Source organism: Babylonia areolata, chromosome 19, assembly GCF_041734735.1.
Source record: "Babylonia areolata isolate BAREFJ2019XMU chromosome 19, ASM4173473v1, whole genome shotgun sequence".
Lineage (NCBI taxonomy): Eukaryota > Metazoa > Mollusca > Gastropoda > Neogastropoda > Buccinidae > Babylonia > Babylonia areolata.
Genome location: NC_134894.1, coordinates 29106314 through 29126748, shown reverse-complemented (window position 1 = coordinate 29126748; position 20435 = coordinate 29106314). Strand labels below are relative to the sequence as shown.

At 44.6% G+C, this 20435-nt stretch overlaps 1 protein-coding gene across 1 annotated transcript in view; it reads left to right on the top strand.

The window, feature by feature from the left end:
* LOC143293592 (uncharacterized) overlaps positions 1-19850 on the top strand; it is a 26589-nt gene extending 6739 nt beyond the window's left edge. The window contains exons 3-13 of the mRNA XM_076604655.1: positions 453-659; positions 1855-1959; positions 3068-3323; positions 5239-5477; positions 6060-6232; positions 8072-8202; positions 9306-9425; positions 10844-11004; positions 12625-12825; positions 15038-15133; positions 17801-19850. Of these exons, the coding sequence (XP_076460770.1) occupies positions 453-659; positions 1855-1959; positions 3068-3323; positions 5239-5477; positions 6060-6232; positions 8072-8202; positions 9306-9425; positions 10844-11004; positions 12625-12825; positions 15038-15133; positions 17801-18109 (1998 nt within the window). The 3' untranslated portion in view covers positions 18110-19850. The remainder of the gene's footprint in view (positions 1-452; positions 660-1854; positions 1960-3067; positions 3324-5238; positions 5478-6059; positions 6233-8071; positions 8203-9305; positions 9426-10843; positions 11005-12624; positions 12826-15037; positions 15134-17800) is intronic.
* The last annotated feature ends 585 nt before the right edge of the window (positions 19851-20435 follow it).

Here is a 20435-nt window from a genome sequence, read left to right as displayed (position 1 = left end):
TGAAATTCGGGCTGCTCTCCCCAGGGAGAGCGCGTCGCTACACTACAGCGCCACCCATTTTTTTTGTATTTTTTCCTGCGTGCAGTTTTATTTGTTTTTCCTGTCGAAGTGGATTTTTCTACAGAATTTTGCCAGGAACAACCCGTTTGTTGCCGTGGGTTCTTTTACGTGCGCTAAGTGCATGCTGCACACGGGACCTCGGTTTATCGTCTCATCCGAATGACTAGCGTCCAGACCACCACTCAAGGTCTAGTGGAGGGGGAGAAAATATCGGCGGCTGAGCCGTGATTCGAACCAGCGCCCTCAGATTCTCTCGCTTCCTAGGCGGACGCGTTACCTCTAGGCCATCACTCTATTGAACCAAGTCTTCAATCTTAGAACCTTCTGCTCTGAATGATTTAAAACTCACCAAGCAGCAGCCTCTTAACAGACGGATATGTTAACTGACACAGGGCAAGGTGGAGAAGGTCCACAGAGCTGTGGAGGAAGGCCAGCAGGAGGACCTCAAGCAGCTGCTGACGGATGACTCTGCACGCCTGCTCACTGCGGCAGACAGCTCAGGGTTACTGCCCCTCCACAAAGCCGTTCTTCGCCGTCAGGGGGAGGTGCTGAAGTTCCTGGTCGGCACGTCTTCGGGCAGCGTCAACGTCGCTGATCATGTCAGTCTCTGTTTTTTTTTTTCAACATTTTTTATTCAGACAAAGGTTTACAGTTACATAATTTATATGTTTTGTGCATTAGAAAGTTTTGGGTAAGTATATAATTAAGTTCTAAGTACTGACAAGTCCACAACAGCAAAACAATATATGTTCAATGGCTAAATTCCAAGGTAGCATTGTATAGCTTAGTCTTGTATTAAACAGTTATAAAGTGCCCATTTTCCCACAAACTTGTTATATTCCATAGTTATGTTAAAGGCATACTTGTCTAATTCATATGCCTGTTTGAGGTCTTTTTTTAAGTGTTGGTTTTACTTTGTTGATTCCACATTTGTATACATAGAATTCAGCTGTCAATAAAATATATGAGAAACATTCATCAGTTTTCATTTTATGTCCACAAAGCACCAGTGTGTATTTCGGGTTAAGTCTATCACAATGTAAACACTTTTCTTTTAGATATCTCATGTCAGTCTTTGTTTTGTTTTCGTTTGTAAATCCCTTGACTTGACTGATGCTTTGTGTGTGTGTGTGTGTGTGTGTGTGTGTGTGTGTGTGTGTGTGTGTGTGTGTGTGTGTGTGTGTGTTCGCACGTGCGAGCGCGGCGCACATTTGCATTCTTGTGTGGATGTGCGTGCGTCAAGTGTGTGGGCGCGCGTAGATTCGCTGAACGTGGCCCCATTTTTTTTGTTATTTTGTTTCAATAACTTGCAAACTGTTAAAGAAAGAATTAGGAAGAAAGGAGATGGGATAGCGGAAGAGTGGAATCATAATTAAAAAAGAAAAAAAGAAAAAAACAAGAAAAAACAGTGCATTGAAAGAAAGATCAAAAAGAAGAAGAAACAGCAAGAAAAACAAAGATGAAGAAGAAGAAGAAGATAGAGGGAGAGAGAGAGGAGAGGAGGGAGAGAGAGAGGGGGGGGGGTATAGAGGTTAGAGAGAGAGAGGAAGATAGATAGATAGATAGATAGAGAGAGAGAAACTGACAGAGAGAGAGAGAGAGAGAGAGAGAGAGAGAGAGAGAAACTGACAAGGAGAGAGAGAGAGAGAGAGAGAGAGAGAGAGAGAGAGAGATAAACTGACAGATAGAGAGAGAGAGAGAGAGAGAGAGAGAGAGAGAGAGAGAGAGAGAGAGAGAGAGAGAGAGCCATAAAGAAATAAACACTGAAACTAAAAAAAAACCCATTTCACACAGATGGGACGCACGGCCCTGCACTACGCTGCTGCCCTGGCTCAGGACTCTGCAGAGCTGTTCCAGACACTGAAAGAGGCAGGGGCAGACGACTCCCTTAAGGATCTGGTGAGTGTTGTGTGTGTGTGTGTGTGTGTGTGTGTGTGTGTGTGTGTGTGTGTGTGTGTGTGTGTGTATTCATTTCTGTTTTTGCCCAGTTCAGAGATTCTTCTCCCGATTAGTGAACTCTCTCCGTGGTCTGTTTGTCCTCAACTACTTAACTTTACTGAAGCACTGAATAAGTATCCGTTTGTCAACGTCTATCTATCTATCTTCTTATCTGTTTGTCAACGTGTGTATATCTATCTGTCTATCTACAAAAGGAAGACAAGCTACAAGACGAGACATGAACGAACAACGGACAAGACAAAGACGAGACAAGACAAGACAAGACGAGACATACGAAGACGAGACAAGACTACAAGACAAAGCAGACGAGACGAAGACGAGACGAGACAGACAGACGAGACAAGAGCGACAAGACATGACGACGACAGACAAGAACTGAGACGATAGCCAAGACGAAGACGAGGACGACGACAAGACGAACGAACAAGGACAAGACGAGACAAGACAAACAAGACGAGAACAAGACAAGACGAGACGAAGACAAGACGAGCGAACAAGACGAGACAAGGACAAACGAGACGAGACAAGGACAAGCAAGACAAGACAAGACAAGTACAGGACGAGACAAACAAGACGAGACAAGAACAACAAGACGAGCACAAGACGAGACGAAGACAAGACAAAGAACCAGAGACGAGACAAGACGAGACGAGACGAGACGAGACAAGACAGAGACGAGACAAGACGAGACGAGGACAAGACGAGACAAGACAAGACGAGACGAGACAAGACGAGACAAGACAAGACAAGACGAGACGAGACGAGACGAGACAAGACAAGACGAGACGAGACAAGACGAGACGAGACAAGACGAGACGAGACAAGACGAGACAAGACGAGACAAGACGAGACGAGACGAGACAAGACGAGACAAGACGACAAGACAAGACGAAACAAGACATGACAAGACAAGGCAAGACATATTTATTTCAGGAAACCCCGTGGGGTCACATAAAAATGCTACATATTTCATGTTACTAATACAAATATAAATCACATTTGGTATTATGCTAATATCTATCTATCTATCTATATCTGCCCACCACAGACGGGGAAAACCCCAGCTGACTACCAGCAGACACCTGATCTGCTGCCTGTGTCTGACGTGCTGAAAAGACTGGCAGGAATGATGACATCCTCTACCGACGACAAGCCAGACGACAACACCACCACGGCTGTTGCTGATGACAGTGCGACGACAACGACAACTTCACAGGAAGCCCTGGAGGAGCAGTCTCAGCAAACAGTGCAGAGCGAGGGCCAGGTCCCCACACCTACGAATCCTACGCCCCCGGCCGTAACAGGTGCGTGTGACCCCTGGGTGTTTTTTTTTTTTTTTTTTTTATAATTTTTTTTAAAGGTCCGTGAAACACAGTCCACGTAAACCTCTACTGAGGAGAGAGACTTAGGAATCCCATCCCCCTTTCACTGTGAGGGGCGTTTGTCGGCATCTGAGAGGTCTTTCTTTAGAGGTCCATAAATTACTGTTTTCTGGTGCAAAAAAACAAAGCAAAACCCAACAACAACAACAACAAAACGTCGTTGTAACGCCTCGGAGTATCCTTGTTGTCGGACTGGGGGGGGGGGGGGGGGGGTTCCTCTTATATCACAGGTCCGTTGAGACACGGGTCCGTCATGTACAAGGTCCGTTATTAAGCCACAAGTCTGCTGTGCTTGTCTGTGCGTGAACGTGCCTGCGTGCAGGAGAAAGCGGGGCTGGTGGTCCCTTCTGACATGGTAAGGTTGGCCACATAACAGGAGTTCTTTCCCTTTGCACTGACGGCACCCAAACGCGCTTTATTTCTTCATTTAGGCCTGTTCATCTCTCTCTCTGGCATTAAAAATCCGCATGTAACAAACAGTATTTTCCTTTTTTGAATTATTTTGTGACTGCATGAAGAATGTTGAGAGCTGAATTTAGTTTAATTTCCGTGTTGTCCGTTAGAGCGTAGATTTTGAATCGTTTATAAATAGATTTTTTTCTCACTTTCATCAAGACCCTTTTCACAAATATGTATAGGGTCTTTGCTTATGTGTTCGTCCGAATGTTCGAATCATAGTCGGTGTCGATCACTACTGGAATGAATCCCTCTGAACTTTGCTAAAAAAACCCAATAAACCCCCCCCCAAAAAAAAACAAAAACAAAACAACAACAACAAAAACCGAGGTCATTGTATGCGGCATGATTCAGCTTTATTGGGAGAACATAAAAAGAGTGAGCCACTTTCACAAGGCCTTTCTCAGAAAGATGTTACTCACATTCTGTGACTCTGACATATTTTTTGTATGCTTGAAAATTACATACAGACAAACTGACGAAAATAAAGCTCGCATAAAGGTCGTATTCAGTGTGACTACACAATACAATGCCCCCAAAATGTCATCACGAGCACAATGAGTGTAAGTGTTCAGTGTCGTGTATTTGACACGCAGACCCATAAAACTAGAGTGCACAGACACACTGACAGATAGAGCTGACACACACACGGAACTCAGCAAGTAACACATGGACGCATAACTGACACAGAAACAGTTTTTGACCCAGATATAAAACAAACAAAGCAAACACATACTGAAAATGTGGAGTGATGACCTGGAGGTAACGCATCCGCCTAGGAAGCGAGAGAATCTGAGCGCGCTGGTTCGAATCACGGCTCAGCCGCCGATATTTTCTCCACCTCCACTAGACCTTGAGTGGTGGTCTGGACGCTAGTCATTCGGATGAAACGATAAACCGAGGTCCTGTGTACAGCATGCACTTAGCGCACGTAAAAGAACCCAAGGCAACAAAAGGGTTGTTCCTGGCAAAATTCTGTAGAAAAATCCACTTCGATAGGAAAAAAACAAATAAAACTGCACGCAGGAAAAAAAAAGAAAGAAAGAAAAAAAAAGAGTGGCGCTGTAGTGTAGCGACGCGCTCTCCCTGGGGAGAGTAGCCCGAATTTCACACAGAGAAATCTGTTGTGATAAAATGAAATACAAATACAAATACAAATGTAAGGAAATCACTTTCGGTGATTGAAGACATTTTGTTAAAATATCAATGTATAAATTTGAGTATTATCGTTTAGAAGAGGAGGGGGGATGTGGATGAGCGAGTGAGTTGGGGGAAACCACGAGTGGGCTTTTACGTGTATGGTGACCGTTTTCACCCCGCCACGTAGGCAGCCATACTCCGTTTTCGGGGGTATGGGGTAAACTAAAGCAAAACGTTGCAGGACCCCCCAAGCCGCTGCAGGTCACACCTGTGGCCATGTACGTGCCCAGCGGGGCGGGGAGGGAGAGGGAGCGGGCCCCCCCACCCACCACGGTGGACGGCAAGTACGTGGCCCAGCACCTGGGGTCGGCCTTGACCTTGGCCCTGGCGGAGATCGCCGAGAGACGGCCCTGGGACCCCGTGGAGTACCTGGCCCTCTGGTTGTACAAGTACCGCCAGAACGTGGACGAGCTGGAGAAGGTGACAGTATTGTGTTGTGTTGTGTTGTGTTGTGTTTTGTTGTGGTGTGTTGTATTGTATTGCATTGTTCTATTGTAGCAATAAACGGTACAGCGAAGAAAAGGTCACTGTCGTTGCCATAAAGGTTGTGCCTGTGCTCTGCAGCAAAGAACACGTCACTGACATGACCATAAAGGACGCAGCAAAGAAAAGGTCACTGTCTTAACAATAAACGGTGCAGCAAAGAACACGTCACTGTCATAGCAATAAACGTAGTGCTTGTGATGTGCAGCAAAGAACACGTCACTGTCATAGCAATAAACGTAGTGCTTGTGATGTGCAGCAAAGAACACGTCACTGTCATAGCCATAAACGGTGTGCCAGTGTTAAACAGCCAAAGAACACGTCACTGTCACAGCCATAAACGTAGTGCCAGTGTTAAGCAGCCAAAGAACCCGTCACTGTCATAGCCATAAACGGTGTGCCAGTGTTAAGCAGCCAAAGAACACGTCACTGTCACAGCCATAAACGTAGTGCCAGTGTTAAGCAGCCAAAGAACAAGTCACTGTCACAGCCATAAACGGTGTGCCTGTGCTGTTGCAGAAAAAAGCGTTGCTGAACGAAATCCGGATGGAGGAGGAGGCGGCGAACGCGGAGGAGGTGGTCAAGTTCAAGCGGCGGGAGGAGCAGCTGAAGATTCAGGAGGAGGAGCGGGTGAAGAGGGAGGAGGAGGAGGCAGCGCGGAGGAAGAGGGAGCAGGAGGAACTGCAGAGACAGTGAGTGAAGGCTTTCTTTTCTTTCTTTGGGGTTTTCTCTTGCGTTCCACATCGCTTCCCCCCTCCCCACAAGCTCTGTGCTCCATTCGCACTGCGTCTTCTTCGTCTTCTTCTTACCCTTATTCCATTGTTTCCAACTGTAGGGTCGCATTTGATGTACATGTGTGTGTGTGTGTGTGTGTGTGTGTGTGTGTGTGTGTGTGTGTGTGTGAGAGAGAGAGAGAGAGAGAGAGAGAGAGAGAGAGAGAGAGAGAGGAACCTGACTGAATGACAGAAAACGAATGACGAGCACTTTAATGTAGCTGTCAGTCGGCACTACTCAGGTAGGCATTTCGTTGTGGAAGCTCCGTGTTTGTGAAGCGCTTTGAGCTTGGACTGTGACCGAGGACAGGCGCTCTGTGATAAGTATCCATCATCCATCAGTCCCAGATGACTTGGCAAACAGTTCTTTCCATTTCTCCCCATTTCTGGTCTCTCCTCAGGTTGTCGGTCAGTCTCAGGCCTGTCCATTCTTGGATTTTGTACTTCCATCTCTTTTCTGTTGGAATGAACTTCCTCTTTCGCTTCGTCAAGTCTCCACACTCAGCACTTTCGTCTCGCCTCAAAACCCACCTCTTCCCAAAGTAGCCTCCTTTTTCTGCCTCTTCCTTGTCTTCAATGTCTCCAGTTTTAGGCATGCATGCCTGTGAATGACTGGTGCGAAAGCGCTTTGATTTGTCTCTGCACAAGATTCAGCGCTATATAAATACCATTATTATTATTATCATTATTATTCTGCCTGCCTCTCCTCCTTCCTTGCACTGCCTCTTTCCTCAACAACCCCTCAAAAAGCACAGAAATGCTCCCATCGCTCTCTGACATATTATCAGCTAAATATTTCCTTCGCTGTATGACCTCTCCGCTGAATATTTCTTCAGATCTGTGTCCAGTTGGCTCCCCGTTTTTCTTTATTCACACGGTCTGTCTCTTTCATGTTCCCAGACCCGAGGGGACGAAATAGCCAAGGGAACTTAACAGCTGAATAACAATCTATAGCCGAAAGGTGAACATAGAAGTGAGGGGACTTCAAATGTACGGTGCGCGGAATGGAGTGAACAGGGAGTGAGGGGAACATGGAGCTGACGAGAAATGAAGGTCATTAAAAATGGAGTACGAATACTTAGAACTGGGAAACGATGGAGCAGATGAATCACACAATTAAGGAAACGAGGTTCAGTTCAGTTCAGTTACTCAAGGAGACATCACTGTGTTCGGACAAATCCATATACGCTTCACCACATCTGGTAATCAGATGCCTAACCAGCAGTGTAACCCAACGCTCTTAGACAGGCCTTGGGGAAAAAAATAGGAAACGAAGAGGTGAGAGAAACAGAGCAAAGTCCATGATTTCTTATGTTCCCCGGAATGATATATTGTATCAGCTCTGTATTCTCTCCGTTATACGATCCTTCCGAGCTGCCTTGTCTCCATGCTCTGCTTTTTTTTTCTTCAGTTCTGCGCTGGTCACGAAGTATGTGTTGATACATGTCAATGCACGTTTATACCTCTTGGTTTAAACAAATCTTTAACTGGAACTCGTGAAATACAAAATACACCATGAAACACAGAGCAGCAACAGGTTTTCAGCGAGTAGTGTGCTCAAATATAAAACATGAAATTAATTGATGAGACGGCAAGTAAATCATAATAACACTAACAAAAGAATTATTGCTTATATATATATTTATATACAAAAATTGTTTGAATACATACAAGGTTACATCCATATCAATAAACATTGTGAAACGTCCACGACAAACCAGTGCAGGCATCATGCATCTTACTGAAACATTGTCACAGAGCCAAAGAGGCCCTGCTGGCACAGACGCCCCAGCTGCCCACGGTGAAGGAGGAGGAGGCGGAGGACGGGATGGTGAGGGAGAGGGATGAGAAGGGACAGACGGAACTGCATCTCCTGGCTGCCCAGAGTGGTACGTGTGTGTGTGTGTGTGTGTGTGTGTGTGTGTGTGTGTGTGTGTGTGTGTGTGTGTGTGTGTAGGGAAGAAACGGAGCTGTGTAAATACGTCTGTGATATAATCTATGTTGTTTTAAGTAGTCTGTCGTTGTTGAAACGACGAGTGGGTAGAGGAAGAAGGCTTCATCTTTTGCTGGAGTGAGTCTTCAGGTGTGAGTAAAGACACACCCTGGATGTACACAGCCGTCCACATACACTGCAGGTAAAGGAGTCCAGGGTCACATTCCTTTGTTTGCGCCTCTCCCGTTTGTTAACACGAGGCAGAAGAGACTACAAAGCAGCAGTCAAATACAGACCAGTGCATTATTGTGAGACAACGATCTGCGACGTGAACTGTATACTACGCTATAACTCTCTACAATAAAACATCGACAGACTGCATACATTGCAGCTCCACACTATGCAGATGTCAACACGATGTGGTACAACTGTCTGCGATGCGATGTGTTGCTTCGCTAATCCATTGTATTCTTACTGTATTGTGCTCTACTGTACCTCACACCACCACACAATACCATACCATACCATTTCATACAACACTACACTTCACTCACTACACTACTCTAGCACGCCCCACTACCACACCACACCGTACCAATGCCATTCCAAGAAAACCACTGACACAACCGCTCCGTGCCACACCACACACCATACCACACCACACCACACCACACCACACCGTAACATGCCATTCCAAACTAGACTCCACCGCACTGCACTGTTCTCCACTGCACTCCACTGCACTTGGATTTGTCCGAACGCAGTGACGCCTCCTCGAGTAACTGAACTGAACTGAACCACTGCACTGCACTGCACTGCACTGCACTGCAATCCACTGCTCTCCATTCCACTGGACTACACTACACTACACGCCTCTCCACACCACACCACTCCACTCCACTCCACTGCACCAGCAGATTAGAGTACAGTAGAGCAGAGCAGACAACAGCAGACTGAAGCAGACTGGAGCAGAAGAGAGCATTTTCTGTTGCCAACCACCTCAGCACCCCACCCCTCCACTCGTGATAGCCACCCGTAATATCGATACATGCACTGCAGGTGCCGACCTGGTGGCTGTGATGAACCTGGGCTACAGTCTGGCGGACAGGGACGTCAACAACAAGACCGCCAGAGACATCGCAGAAGAACAGGGCCTCGCGGAGAACGTGGAAACCATCGGTGAGAGGTTCTGAACTCTGTGTGTGTGTGTGTGTGTGTGTGTGTGTGTGTGTGTGTGTGTGTGTGTATGTGTGTGTGTAGTGATGTACTGTGCGACAGCCGAACCAAGAGAAGACAACTCTGTTACCAGATGTAGACTAACAGTGTGACACCGAACGCAAAAATGATAATAATAATAATGATCGTATTGATACTAACATGAATAATAATAATGAGAAGAAAGAAGAAAGAAGAAGAAGAAGAAGAAGAAGAAGAAGAAGAAGAAGACAACATTAGGTAGACTAGTATTATGATTATTTACTACTATCTACTATTACGATTCTGATCTTAGGACGTAAAAGGACCTTTTGTACACTGTATATAGCGCCATACATTGTATTAGAGAAGTACGAGTACATTACAAAAGGTTTAATCGTTTTAAAAATAACAATCATTGTGATTATTATTGTTGTTATTGTTGTTGTTATTACTATTACTATTCTTTTTTCTGAATGCGAAAGACAGAGTGCGAGTTTCTCTTTCTTATTTTTTATAACCTTAAATCATTTTTCCCCACATTAATTCTTTTTTTGTTCTCTTTGCTCTTAGGGTTGGATGTAAAGAAACATTCATGCTATTTCTATAACCCTCGATGAACAAACTCGATATCGTCATCGTTGATTTAACTCTGTCCGGACAAACGACAGAAGAAGCGACCATGACTGAGTTTCGCCACTGCTGACATTAACATGTCACAAGCAGAAGGTTCCCATTTGTAAATAAGGTAGATGAATAGAAATATTACAGCATTTTGAAATGACGAAAGGTACAGGCATGGTCATTCCGACACCCACTGGGCATCAGATTGTGACTCTGTGGAGCAGTGTAAGGTAGAAAGAAGACCGTTCCGAGTGAGTTACCGTTGTCTCCCAGACAACTACGTGAGCAACCTACTGGAAGAAGTATTCATGCTGTTTCTATATCCCTCGATGATGGCCAGTATGTACAAGCTTATGTCGCAGACTGACAAAATTTTACAGTTGGGCCAACAGCAAAGTGAGAGCTGTATTATCAATGGTTTCTCCAATGCAGCTGAAAATCACTTACAGCCTAGTCTTTTGCGAAGGACTATGACTCTCAAACTAGGTGGCAAAATTGCACTGGCTCTCAGTGCTGCAGCCTTGGGGGGCTAGTTGGCCTTTGAGAACCATCCCAGCACCGACTGTCCTCAAACCCCTCTTGGTCGAGAGAGTCGGGATGTAATTTGAACAAGACACTCTCCACTATAATCAAATTCTAGCCCAGATAGTTGGGACAGCAGTTACCTCCCCTGCTGTTCTGATGATCATGGTCGAAAACGACTGACTATCATACACATCCCTCGATGAACAAACTCGTTATCATTTCCGATAAACCTTATCTTTATCGCTGTCTCCCAGATAACTACGTGAGCAACCTGCTGGAGCAGGAGAAGCTGGACACACTGGGGCAGCTGGTGGTGGAGGGCTATGACAAGCTGGACGCCGTCCTCTCCAAGGTCAGCACTGAGGGCCTGCCCGCCCCCGTCACTGACTTCGTCAACTCCATACCTCAACTGCAGGTGAGAACTCGACCTGGGTGGGAGAAATAAGGTGTGCGGGTGTGTTAGGTACAATGTACAAGACTTACTGTATTATCTTTAAATTTAAAAAAACCGTTGAAACTAATTACTTATACTACTACTACTACTGCTGCTGCTGCTGCATCTACTACTATTACTACTGCTACTACTGCTGCTGCTGCTATCACTGATACTATTACTGCGGGAATAACTATTACGGGTAAATTGGGAAAAGGTCTGACTGCTGATGAATATGATGCGTATGGATGGCTGGATCTGCCCGCCTCTGTCACAGTATCAGTATCAGTAGCTCAAGGAGGCGTCACTGCGTTCGGACAAATCCATATACGCTACACCACATCTGCCAAGCAGATGCCTGACCAGCAGCGTAACCCAACGCGCTTAGTCAGGCCTTGGAAAAAGTTAGCAGAGCGTGGTTTCGATCCACGGACCTCTGGGTTATGGGCCCAGCACGCTTCCACTGCGCCACTCTGCTGCTAAAACTCTGTCACAGACTTCGTCAACTCCACACCTGAACTGCAGATGAGGGAGTGAGGGGAGGGGGTGGGTGAGGGGGGGGGGTGAAGGTCCGAAAACTGGTGATTTTGTTATGTATGGACGGTCCAGCACTGAAGGAATCTGTCCGATTTTTATTCATCAACCCCATGGTACCCGCTGCATTGTTCATCCTTTTCTTCTTTCTTTTCCTTTTGTTTATAACTCATTGCTACGAAATTAGAATTTCAGCTTGCGGAGACATCCATGACACATTTAGCGTTTGTATGTCCATGTGCATGGTTTAGTACGTTAGTGTAAGGCTTTCTTGTTTCTTTCCCTGTCGAATTCATGATGGTTGTGTTGTGATATTTTCAAATGGAATACTGTTTAAACCAATCACTGATCCAACTCAATCCTTTTCGCTCCACCACCACCACTATCATCACCACCAACGGCAACAACAACAATAATAACAACAGTACCACCAACAACAATGACAACACCAACACCAACAATGACAACAGTGACAATAAGAACAACAATGACACCATCATCATCACCACCACCACCACCAATACCACCACCACCACCACCAAATACAACAAAAAACAAAAAGCAGCAAGAAGAGCCGATACCCCCTCCACCCCTCTCTGCACCCCCGCCTCCATAAACGCTTCACTCTCATCAATCACTGAGCCATCTCAATTCTTATTAGTTCCTACCACAAATCACCGCCACCACCACCACCACAACAGGAGAAAGCAAACGATAGTCCCCCCCCCCCTCCTCAAACACCCGCATCTCCCACCTCCCTAAACGTTTCACCCTCATCAATCACTGAGCCATCTCAATTCTTATTCGTTCCTACTACAAATCACCACCACCACCACCACCACCACGACAACCACCACCACCATCACCACCACAACAGGAGAAAGCGAACGATAGCCCCCCCCCCTCCGCACCCCCACCTCCCCAAACACCCGCATCCCCCACCTCCTTAAATGCTTTACTCTCATCAGTCACTGATCCATCTCAATTCTTATTTTCGTTCCCATCACAAATCACCACGACGACGACGACGACCACCACCACCACCACCACCACCACAACCAACACCAGGAGAAAGCCAAGTCCGTGCTGACAGCGGTGTGCGGGGGAGTGGCCCGTGACGTGGAGAACGTGCTGGACCGGAAGCACTTGGCCCTGGCCCGTGACGTGTACGGCAGGTGCCCCCTCCACCTGGCTCTGCTGGCCGGCCACCAGGACATCGCCAGGAACCTCGTGCAGGGCTACCCGCTCTCGCTCAAGGCTCGGGATAATGTAGGTTTTTGTTGTTGTTGTTGTAGTTGTGTTGATTTGGTGTTGATGTTGTGTTGTATGGATGTTGGTGTTGTGTTGTGTTGTAATGTGTTGTGGCTGTTGCTGTGTGTGTGTGTGTGTGTGTGTGTGTGTGTGTGTGTGTGTGTGTGTGTGTGTGTGTGTGTGTGTGTGTGTGTGTGTGTTGCGTTGTGTCGCAACCTCCAAGACCCTCGTGCAGGGCTACCCACTCTCGCTCAAGGCTCGGGATAATGTAGTCTGTTGTATTGTTGTTGATGTGTGGTGTTGTGTGTGTGTGTGTGTGTGTGTGTGTGTGTGTGTGTGTGTGTGTGTGTGTGTGTGTGTGTGTGTGTGTGTGTTGTGTCGCCAAGAACGTTGTGTAGGGCTACCCGTCTCTCGCTTAAGGCTCGGGATAATGTGGGTTGTTGTGTTGTGTTGTTGTTGTGTGGTGTTGATTTTGGAGTTTTGTGTTGTGCATTGTGGGTTGTGCTGTGTTTGTGTTGTGTTGTGTTGTGTCACATCGCCAAGAAGCTCGTGCAGGGCTGCTCATTCTCGCTCAAGGCTCGGGATAATGTAGGCTGTTGTGCTGTTGCTGCTGTTGTTGTGTGGTGTTGATGTTGGTTCTATGTGTTATGCGTTGTGCTGTGTTGTGTCGCTCAAGGCTCTGGATAATGTAGGTTGTTGTTGTGTTGTTGTTGTTGTTGTGTATTGTTGGTTTTGGTGTAGTACTGTGTAGTGTTGTGTTGTGTTGTTTTCTGTAGTGTAGTGTTGTGTTGTGTTGTCTCATCGCCAAGAACCTCGTTGTGTGGTGTGGTCAAGAACCTCGTACAGAGCGACTCGCTCTCGCTCAAGGCTCGGGATGATGTGAGTATTTGTGTTGTGTTTGTGATGTGGCGTGTTGTGTTGTTTTGCATTGTGTTGCATTGTTGCATTGTGTTGCTTTGAGCGCGCGCGCGTCTATCTATCTATCCCCTCTGTGACTGAGAACACTAAATTGATTGGTCCATCTATCTATCTATCTATCTATCCCCACTTTGATTGAGAACACCACTAAATTGTGATTGGTCTATCTATCTATCTATCTATCTATCTATCTATCCCCGTTTTGATTGAGAACACCACTAAATTGTGATTGGTCTATCTATCTATCTATCTATCCCCGTTTTGATTGAGAACACCACTAAATTGTGATTGGTCTATCTATCTATCTATCTATCCCCGCTTTGATTAAGAACACCACTAAACTGTGATTGGTCTATCTATCTGTTCTATCTATCTATCCCCGCTTTGATTAAGAACACCACTAAACTGTGATTGGTTTATCTATCTCTATATTTGAATCATCGCTGTGATTTAGAACACCACCAAATTGTGATTGGTGTATCTATCTATCTACACCCCCTGCTGTGATTGACTGTGGAACACCACTAAATTATGATTCGTCTATCTATCTATCTATCTATCTATCCCACTGTGATTGATAACACTACTAAATCGTGATTGGTGTCTCCGGGTCACTCGCCATGGGAGACGGTTCATTGCCATTTGCCGAGATATATGACGAGTCCACAAGGGGACGAAACCGCAGTCACATCAGAAACACAGTTGTCTCTCTTCCCACAGAGATAATTCAAATGGCTCCCTGGTTTGGCTTTAAAAAAAAAGTTTATACCCTCTTCCTCCAAGCCCTTCATCTTATCATTAATTATCAATAACATTTTTGTTGTTGTTGGTTTTGTTTTCATCGCTGTAAAGTTTTATTTTCCAAGGACGGAAGACTTTGTTATTTGTTATCTGCATGATTTTCCTCCACTGTAAAGTTGGATGGCGGGGCGGGGGTGGTGGGGGGTTGGGGGGGTGTTGGTGGCTGGGGTGATGGCGGAGGTATTGTTGGTGGGGGGGGGGGCGGTAAGGGGGGGGGGGGGTGTTGGCAAAGAAGGAACGACAAGAAAACGCACAGAGCTTCAGTGAAAGAGAGCGGGGTTGTTGCCGTTATTATTAGTGGTCCTGCCCCCTCCACTCCCCCCTCCACCATTCCCCGCCTCCCCCACCCCCCCACTCTTCTGGGGAAGGCAGGGCGTGCAAAAGACTGCCCTTCTTCTGTTTTCAAAAACACCAGCAACAGCAATTGTAATAGCAACAACAACAACAACAACAACATAGAGCACAGAGGGAGAACTAACCCGACCATGTTGCACGTGTTGGTGCTGTGCAGCTGAACCGGACACCATTGCACTACGCTGCCGCTCTGTCGGAAGAAATGGCGGACTTTCTGCAAGCCAATGGCGCCGACACCAGCGCTAAGGATGCTGTAAGTATAAATAGATACTGCGGTAACAATGGCAACAATAGCACCATCACCATCACCAGCAACATCACCACTACCACCACTAACAAGTTCAAGAGCAAAACAATGGCAACAACAACAAAAACAGAAATAATGATGATAATGATAACAAAATGATAACAACAGCAATAACAACGATGATGATGATGATGATGATAATAACAATAATAATGATAATAATAGTAATGATAACAATAACAATGATAATAATGATAATATCCATGATAATGATAATGATAATAATAATATTGAGGTTGATGATAAAAATAATATTGATGGTGACGGTAGTGGTGATACTGCTACTACTGCTGCTGCTGCTGTTACCACTACTACTGCTGCTGCTGCTGCTGTTACCACTACTACTGCTGCTGCTGTTACCACTACTACTGCTGCTGCTGCTGCTGCTGCTGCTACTGCTATGACTACAAAATGAATGCGACGACAGTGATGGGAAAGATAGTCATTATCAAAAGACGATGGCAATGAGAAATAACGGAGATATTGAAGATGAAGAAGACGATGTCGATGATGATAAATACGCTGATGGTAGGGTAGTACATTGCAGTGATGGTGGTGGTACCGTCACTTTCTCTTTATTTGTCTCTTTTTATGATCTAAATTACGTAAGCAAACAGTTGGACATCACAGTTGCACACACACACACACACACACACACACACACACACACACACACACACACACACACACACACACACACACACACACACACACACACACACACACACATGCCTGTATAAAACCACATGCAGGTCTTAATATTTGACGGACGAACTACATTTTATAATGGCTGCTGTTTATCGCCTGTATAATCAGTGACAAAAATACTTCATCTATCTATCTATCTGTCTGTCTGCCTATATATCTATATTAGCTGGTTATTATAATGTCTCCTGGTTGAGTAGACATAAAGAGGCTCTCAAGGACACATCTCTTGTTGATCAAATGTAATTTCGAATGACAGGCATGTTATATTGCCACCAATTCTTTTAAACTTATTTGTTCTGCTATTTGGCAACCACGGAATGTATGTAAACAGAGAGGTACTTAAAATAGATATCCAATCGTCTCCTCTACATTATTCAAACACTATTTCCTTTCTCACACAATTAAAACTTCGCGAATTGGTGGCAATTATGTGCCTTGTTCCTTTCGTTTATCCAGGCGATTTCTGGTCTAAGGGAAGCTACTCATTTATTGCTATTGTCAGAGCCACTCAAGGTGTAAGCTCCCTTGTACAGTGAGGGTTTTTCTTCATGCGGACCTTGAGGGGATTGCTTTCGACGATGTTTAAACTGAGAGAACTGAAATCAATAGATAATTACTGGTTCAATGCTCTTGCTTTTATTTACCGGTATTTCACTCATGTGCGCGCTTGGGTGGGATTCGTCGTCAGAGAGAGAGAGAGAGAGAGAGAGAGAGAGAGAGAGAGAGAGAGAGAGAGAGGGGGGGGGTGGGGTGGGTGTGTGGGGGGGGGGGTTATATCTCGCTGGAATTCAATGTTAACTTAGGGAAATAATGAAAATTGAGATAACAGAAAAAACGTTTTGGAAACACAGACACAGACACACACACACACGCACACACACACACACACACACACACACACACACACAGAGGATTTATATTTTACCCCCCCTCCCACAAAAAAAGAGAAGAAACCAACAAAAAACAACAACAATAACAACGTATAAAGAGTTACCCCATACTTCATATCTGTATGAAAAACTTGTTCACTCGTTAATAACCTGGAAACCATTCTTTAAACGTGCAAAACAACAAAATAACCCAGGCAAACATTTATTTTGGAAAAGGAAAGAAAAGAGGAGCAGTATAACTCCAAAGAAAAACATTTCCATGGCAACAAAACGATAAGTAAAATTAAACATTCTGACAACAAAGGACGAAGCAATTCAATTTCAACGAAAATCAGAAACAACACATTCCTGTAACAAAATAAATGTGGTAAAAATACAGATCTGGTAACAAAATGATAAGGTCAAACATTCTTGAACAGAACCCTAGTAGAACGACAACAACACGGCAAACAAACAAACAAAACGAAACGAACAATATACAATAAAATTAAAATCATCTTTTGCTCTGCAGAAAGAACATACACTGGAAACAAAATAATAAGCACAAACATTTTTGGCAAGAAAAGAAAAAGAAAAGACCAAAAAGCGAAAGCAGTAACAGGAGCACCGTGGACGAAAACAAAATAACAAAAGAAGTTTTTGCTGCTCTACCGAACCAACACACTGTAAACAAAATTAAAAGTTCAAACGATCTCATACAGGCCTTGACCCAGCGCTTCCGTCCTCCTTTCACCTTCCACTATATCCGTTCCCCCTTCCCTTCTCAGCTCTCCCCCCAGCCTCCCCCCACACCCCCCCTCCTCCCCCAAAAGAAAAGGAAAAGAGGACCAAACAAATAACAAGACCACCACCACTACCACCACCAACAGCAGCACCACCACCACAACCAACAGCCACAACAACACACACATACAACACGAAACACACAAACAAAACAACTACCACCAACAAAACAACAACAACAAACAAAACAATCCAAAGCAATGATGACAAATAATGTTCTCCTCCCACACAGAAACAACGTGTCCCTGCCTTCTACAAAGACCACCAAGAGGAGATCCTTCAACTGAAAGCCACGCTTCCTGCTGGGGCTTCCCAGAGCACTGGAGAGACATCATTACCTGCGCCACAGATCAGAGCGGACGACGACAACGACAACAACGACGTTGACAAAAACGGCGAAGGTCAGGCAGGAGACGTCGACAGGCAGACCAAAGAAGAGGGGGAAGGCCAGCAACAGGGGGAGAAAGGGGAGGAGGAGAGCAAAGGATCTGGGGCAGCAATCTTGGCCACAACTACAGCGGAAGCGGACGGGCCCCAGTAACGAGTACCGGAAGCAGACGACGTCGGTGACGAGTAACCGGAAGCGGTCTCATTATGATTCATTAACTCGATTGCTTGAGAAATTGCTGTATGGGAATTGCTGAGTCGATATTGTGCATCTTAGGTCAAGTGGCTTCCAGAGGCATTTATGTGTGAGAGGAGGTGGAGAGGGAGTGTTGGTTGAGGAAGGTTTCGTGATTTAATTTTTTTTTATCGATCTCAAATGCAATGGACGTTTGTTTAACAGGGTAAAGGGTTAACCAACGAAATGTGATGTTCGATGTATGTGTACGTGAACTTTAAAAATCACCCTCCATGTCTGTGCTTAAATGGCGATTTTAATGTCTAAAATTGTACACGCCGTAGATTTTTTTTGTATACCTTTACAGTAAATCGTGGTATTTGTTTTCCTGTCAGTCAAGCACTTGTTGACACGGTTGCTTTCACGCCTGTCAGAATTCATGCCTGAATAACCCGTTTCCCTGACGTATGTGCCACTCTGGTAAGCCACACACATATCAAAAGGAGCAAGATGCCAGCGCACCATTATTAATGTCAAATCAATCTCTCTCGATGGCATCAATTGGAAAGGAAATAAGTGTATGTACCGTACGTTTCAAACCTTTTAAAGAAACCCGTTTACGATGTTACATGTCACGAGACGTCAGATTAAACCCATCGACTGTGATAGCTGAAATATTCATCAGCCAAGCAAAATGGCAGCTCGCCAATTTTTTTTCCAGCAATTTTGATATCGTATAACTTTTATGTTGATAATGATTAACAATTACAAGTATTGGGGATCATATGACTGTTTGGTTTCGTTTACCAAGTATACTTGGTGTTGTAACAGTTGGGATTCACACAGATGCTGACGCAGTTCAGTTTATTTGGCAGTGAACTCAAGGGTGTGTGTGTGTGTAGGGACAGGAGTTTCAGAAAGTATCATTTTGTCAATGTTTGATATGGAAATTATTTTCATGTCATATAACTAGTTCATGACGATACTTTTATTTCGATCCATCCACTGCTTTTGGAATTTTGGAACACTTTTTCTTTCTTTCTTTCTTTCTTTTTTGTGTCTGTCTTTTTCTGTCTATCTTTCTTCTTCTGTCATTTTCTCGTTTTGTACACACACACACACACAACACACACACACACACACACACACACACACACACACACACACACACACACACAGAGACATATATATATACTTTTTCCATGTTGACCATTAAAGTCTACAGACAAGTCTTTTTGTATTTGGTCCTCAAGCTTCTAACGACAATCTGTTATTTTGTTTGTCAAATCAAAAGTACTTAAATACTTAGATTTACACATATACTGTGACATCAACAAGCCTGCATGTATTCATTTTTTTGGGGGGGTAAAGAATGAAGAATGGACCTCGTTGTATTGTAAAACGGGTGGTGGAAGTGGGTTGGCATGGGTAGGTGAGATCTTCATTCCGAGTTCATGATACGAACCTCCTTGTTAAAAGTTAAATGAGTCGGGGATATTTGTTCGTTGCTTATAAAACGAGTCTTATGTTTACATGCTTCTGTTTGTAATGGCTAACACACTAGGCAATATGGTGTTCTGTCTCAATTTTCAACCAACAGCTTGTTTGCAGAATCATGCTAAAGCTGCCTGCATGGATGTAATTATTTTGTTGCTATAATGTAATGTTCAGAAAAAAGCTTATTAAAAGTTCATAAGGCTTTGTAATTGTATTTTTTCTTAAAGCACATACAGATATGTATGCATGCATGCACGTACGCACACTACAAACGCACACGTACACACACACACACACACATACATACACACAGTATACAGATACATACACAGAGTCAAAACATTTTTGTGAACAGAAAGGAGAAAGCGAATAGAAATTGATAAGATTGCGTTTTTTCTCCCTCTCTCTGTCACGCTCGCGAACACACAAACAAACACGCGTACGCACAATACGCATGTACATACATGTATGCTTACACACACCCACTAACATTTACAAGCGCACAAACTCTCTCTTACACACACACACACACACACACACACACACACACACACACACACACACACACACACACGCACGCATGTAAACACACACATCCATCCAAATACAAAATCCCCACGACTCGACTCATTATCTAAACCAAAAGCATTCACCAGAGAAACAGAACACAGGGAAAGATGAAAATTCCAGCAAAGAAAACACACGACAAACGAATAAAATCTATGCCTGAAACGTTATCTTAGAAGATCAAACACAACGTGCTCTCGAATAAACTATAATGACGGCGGTTACATTTTCTTTCTAACCC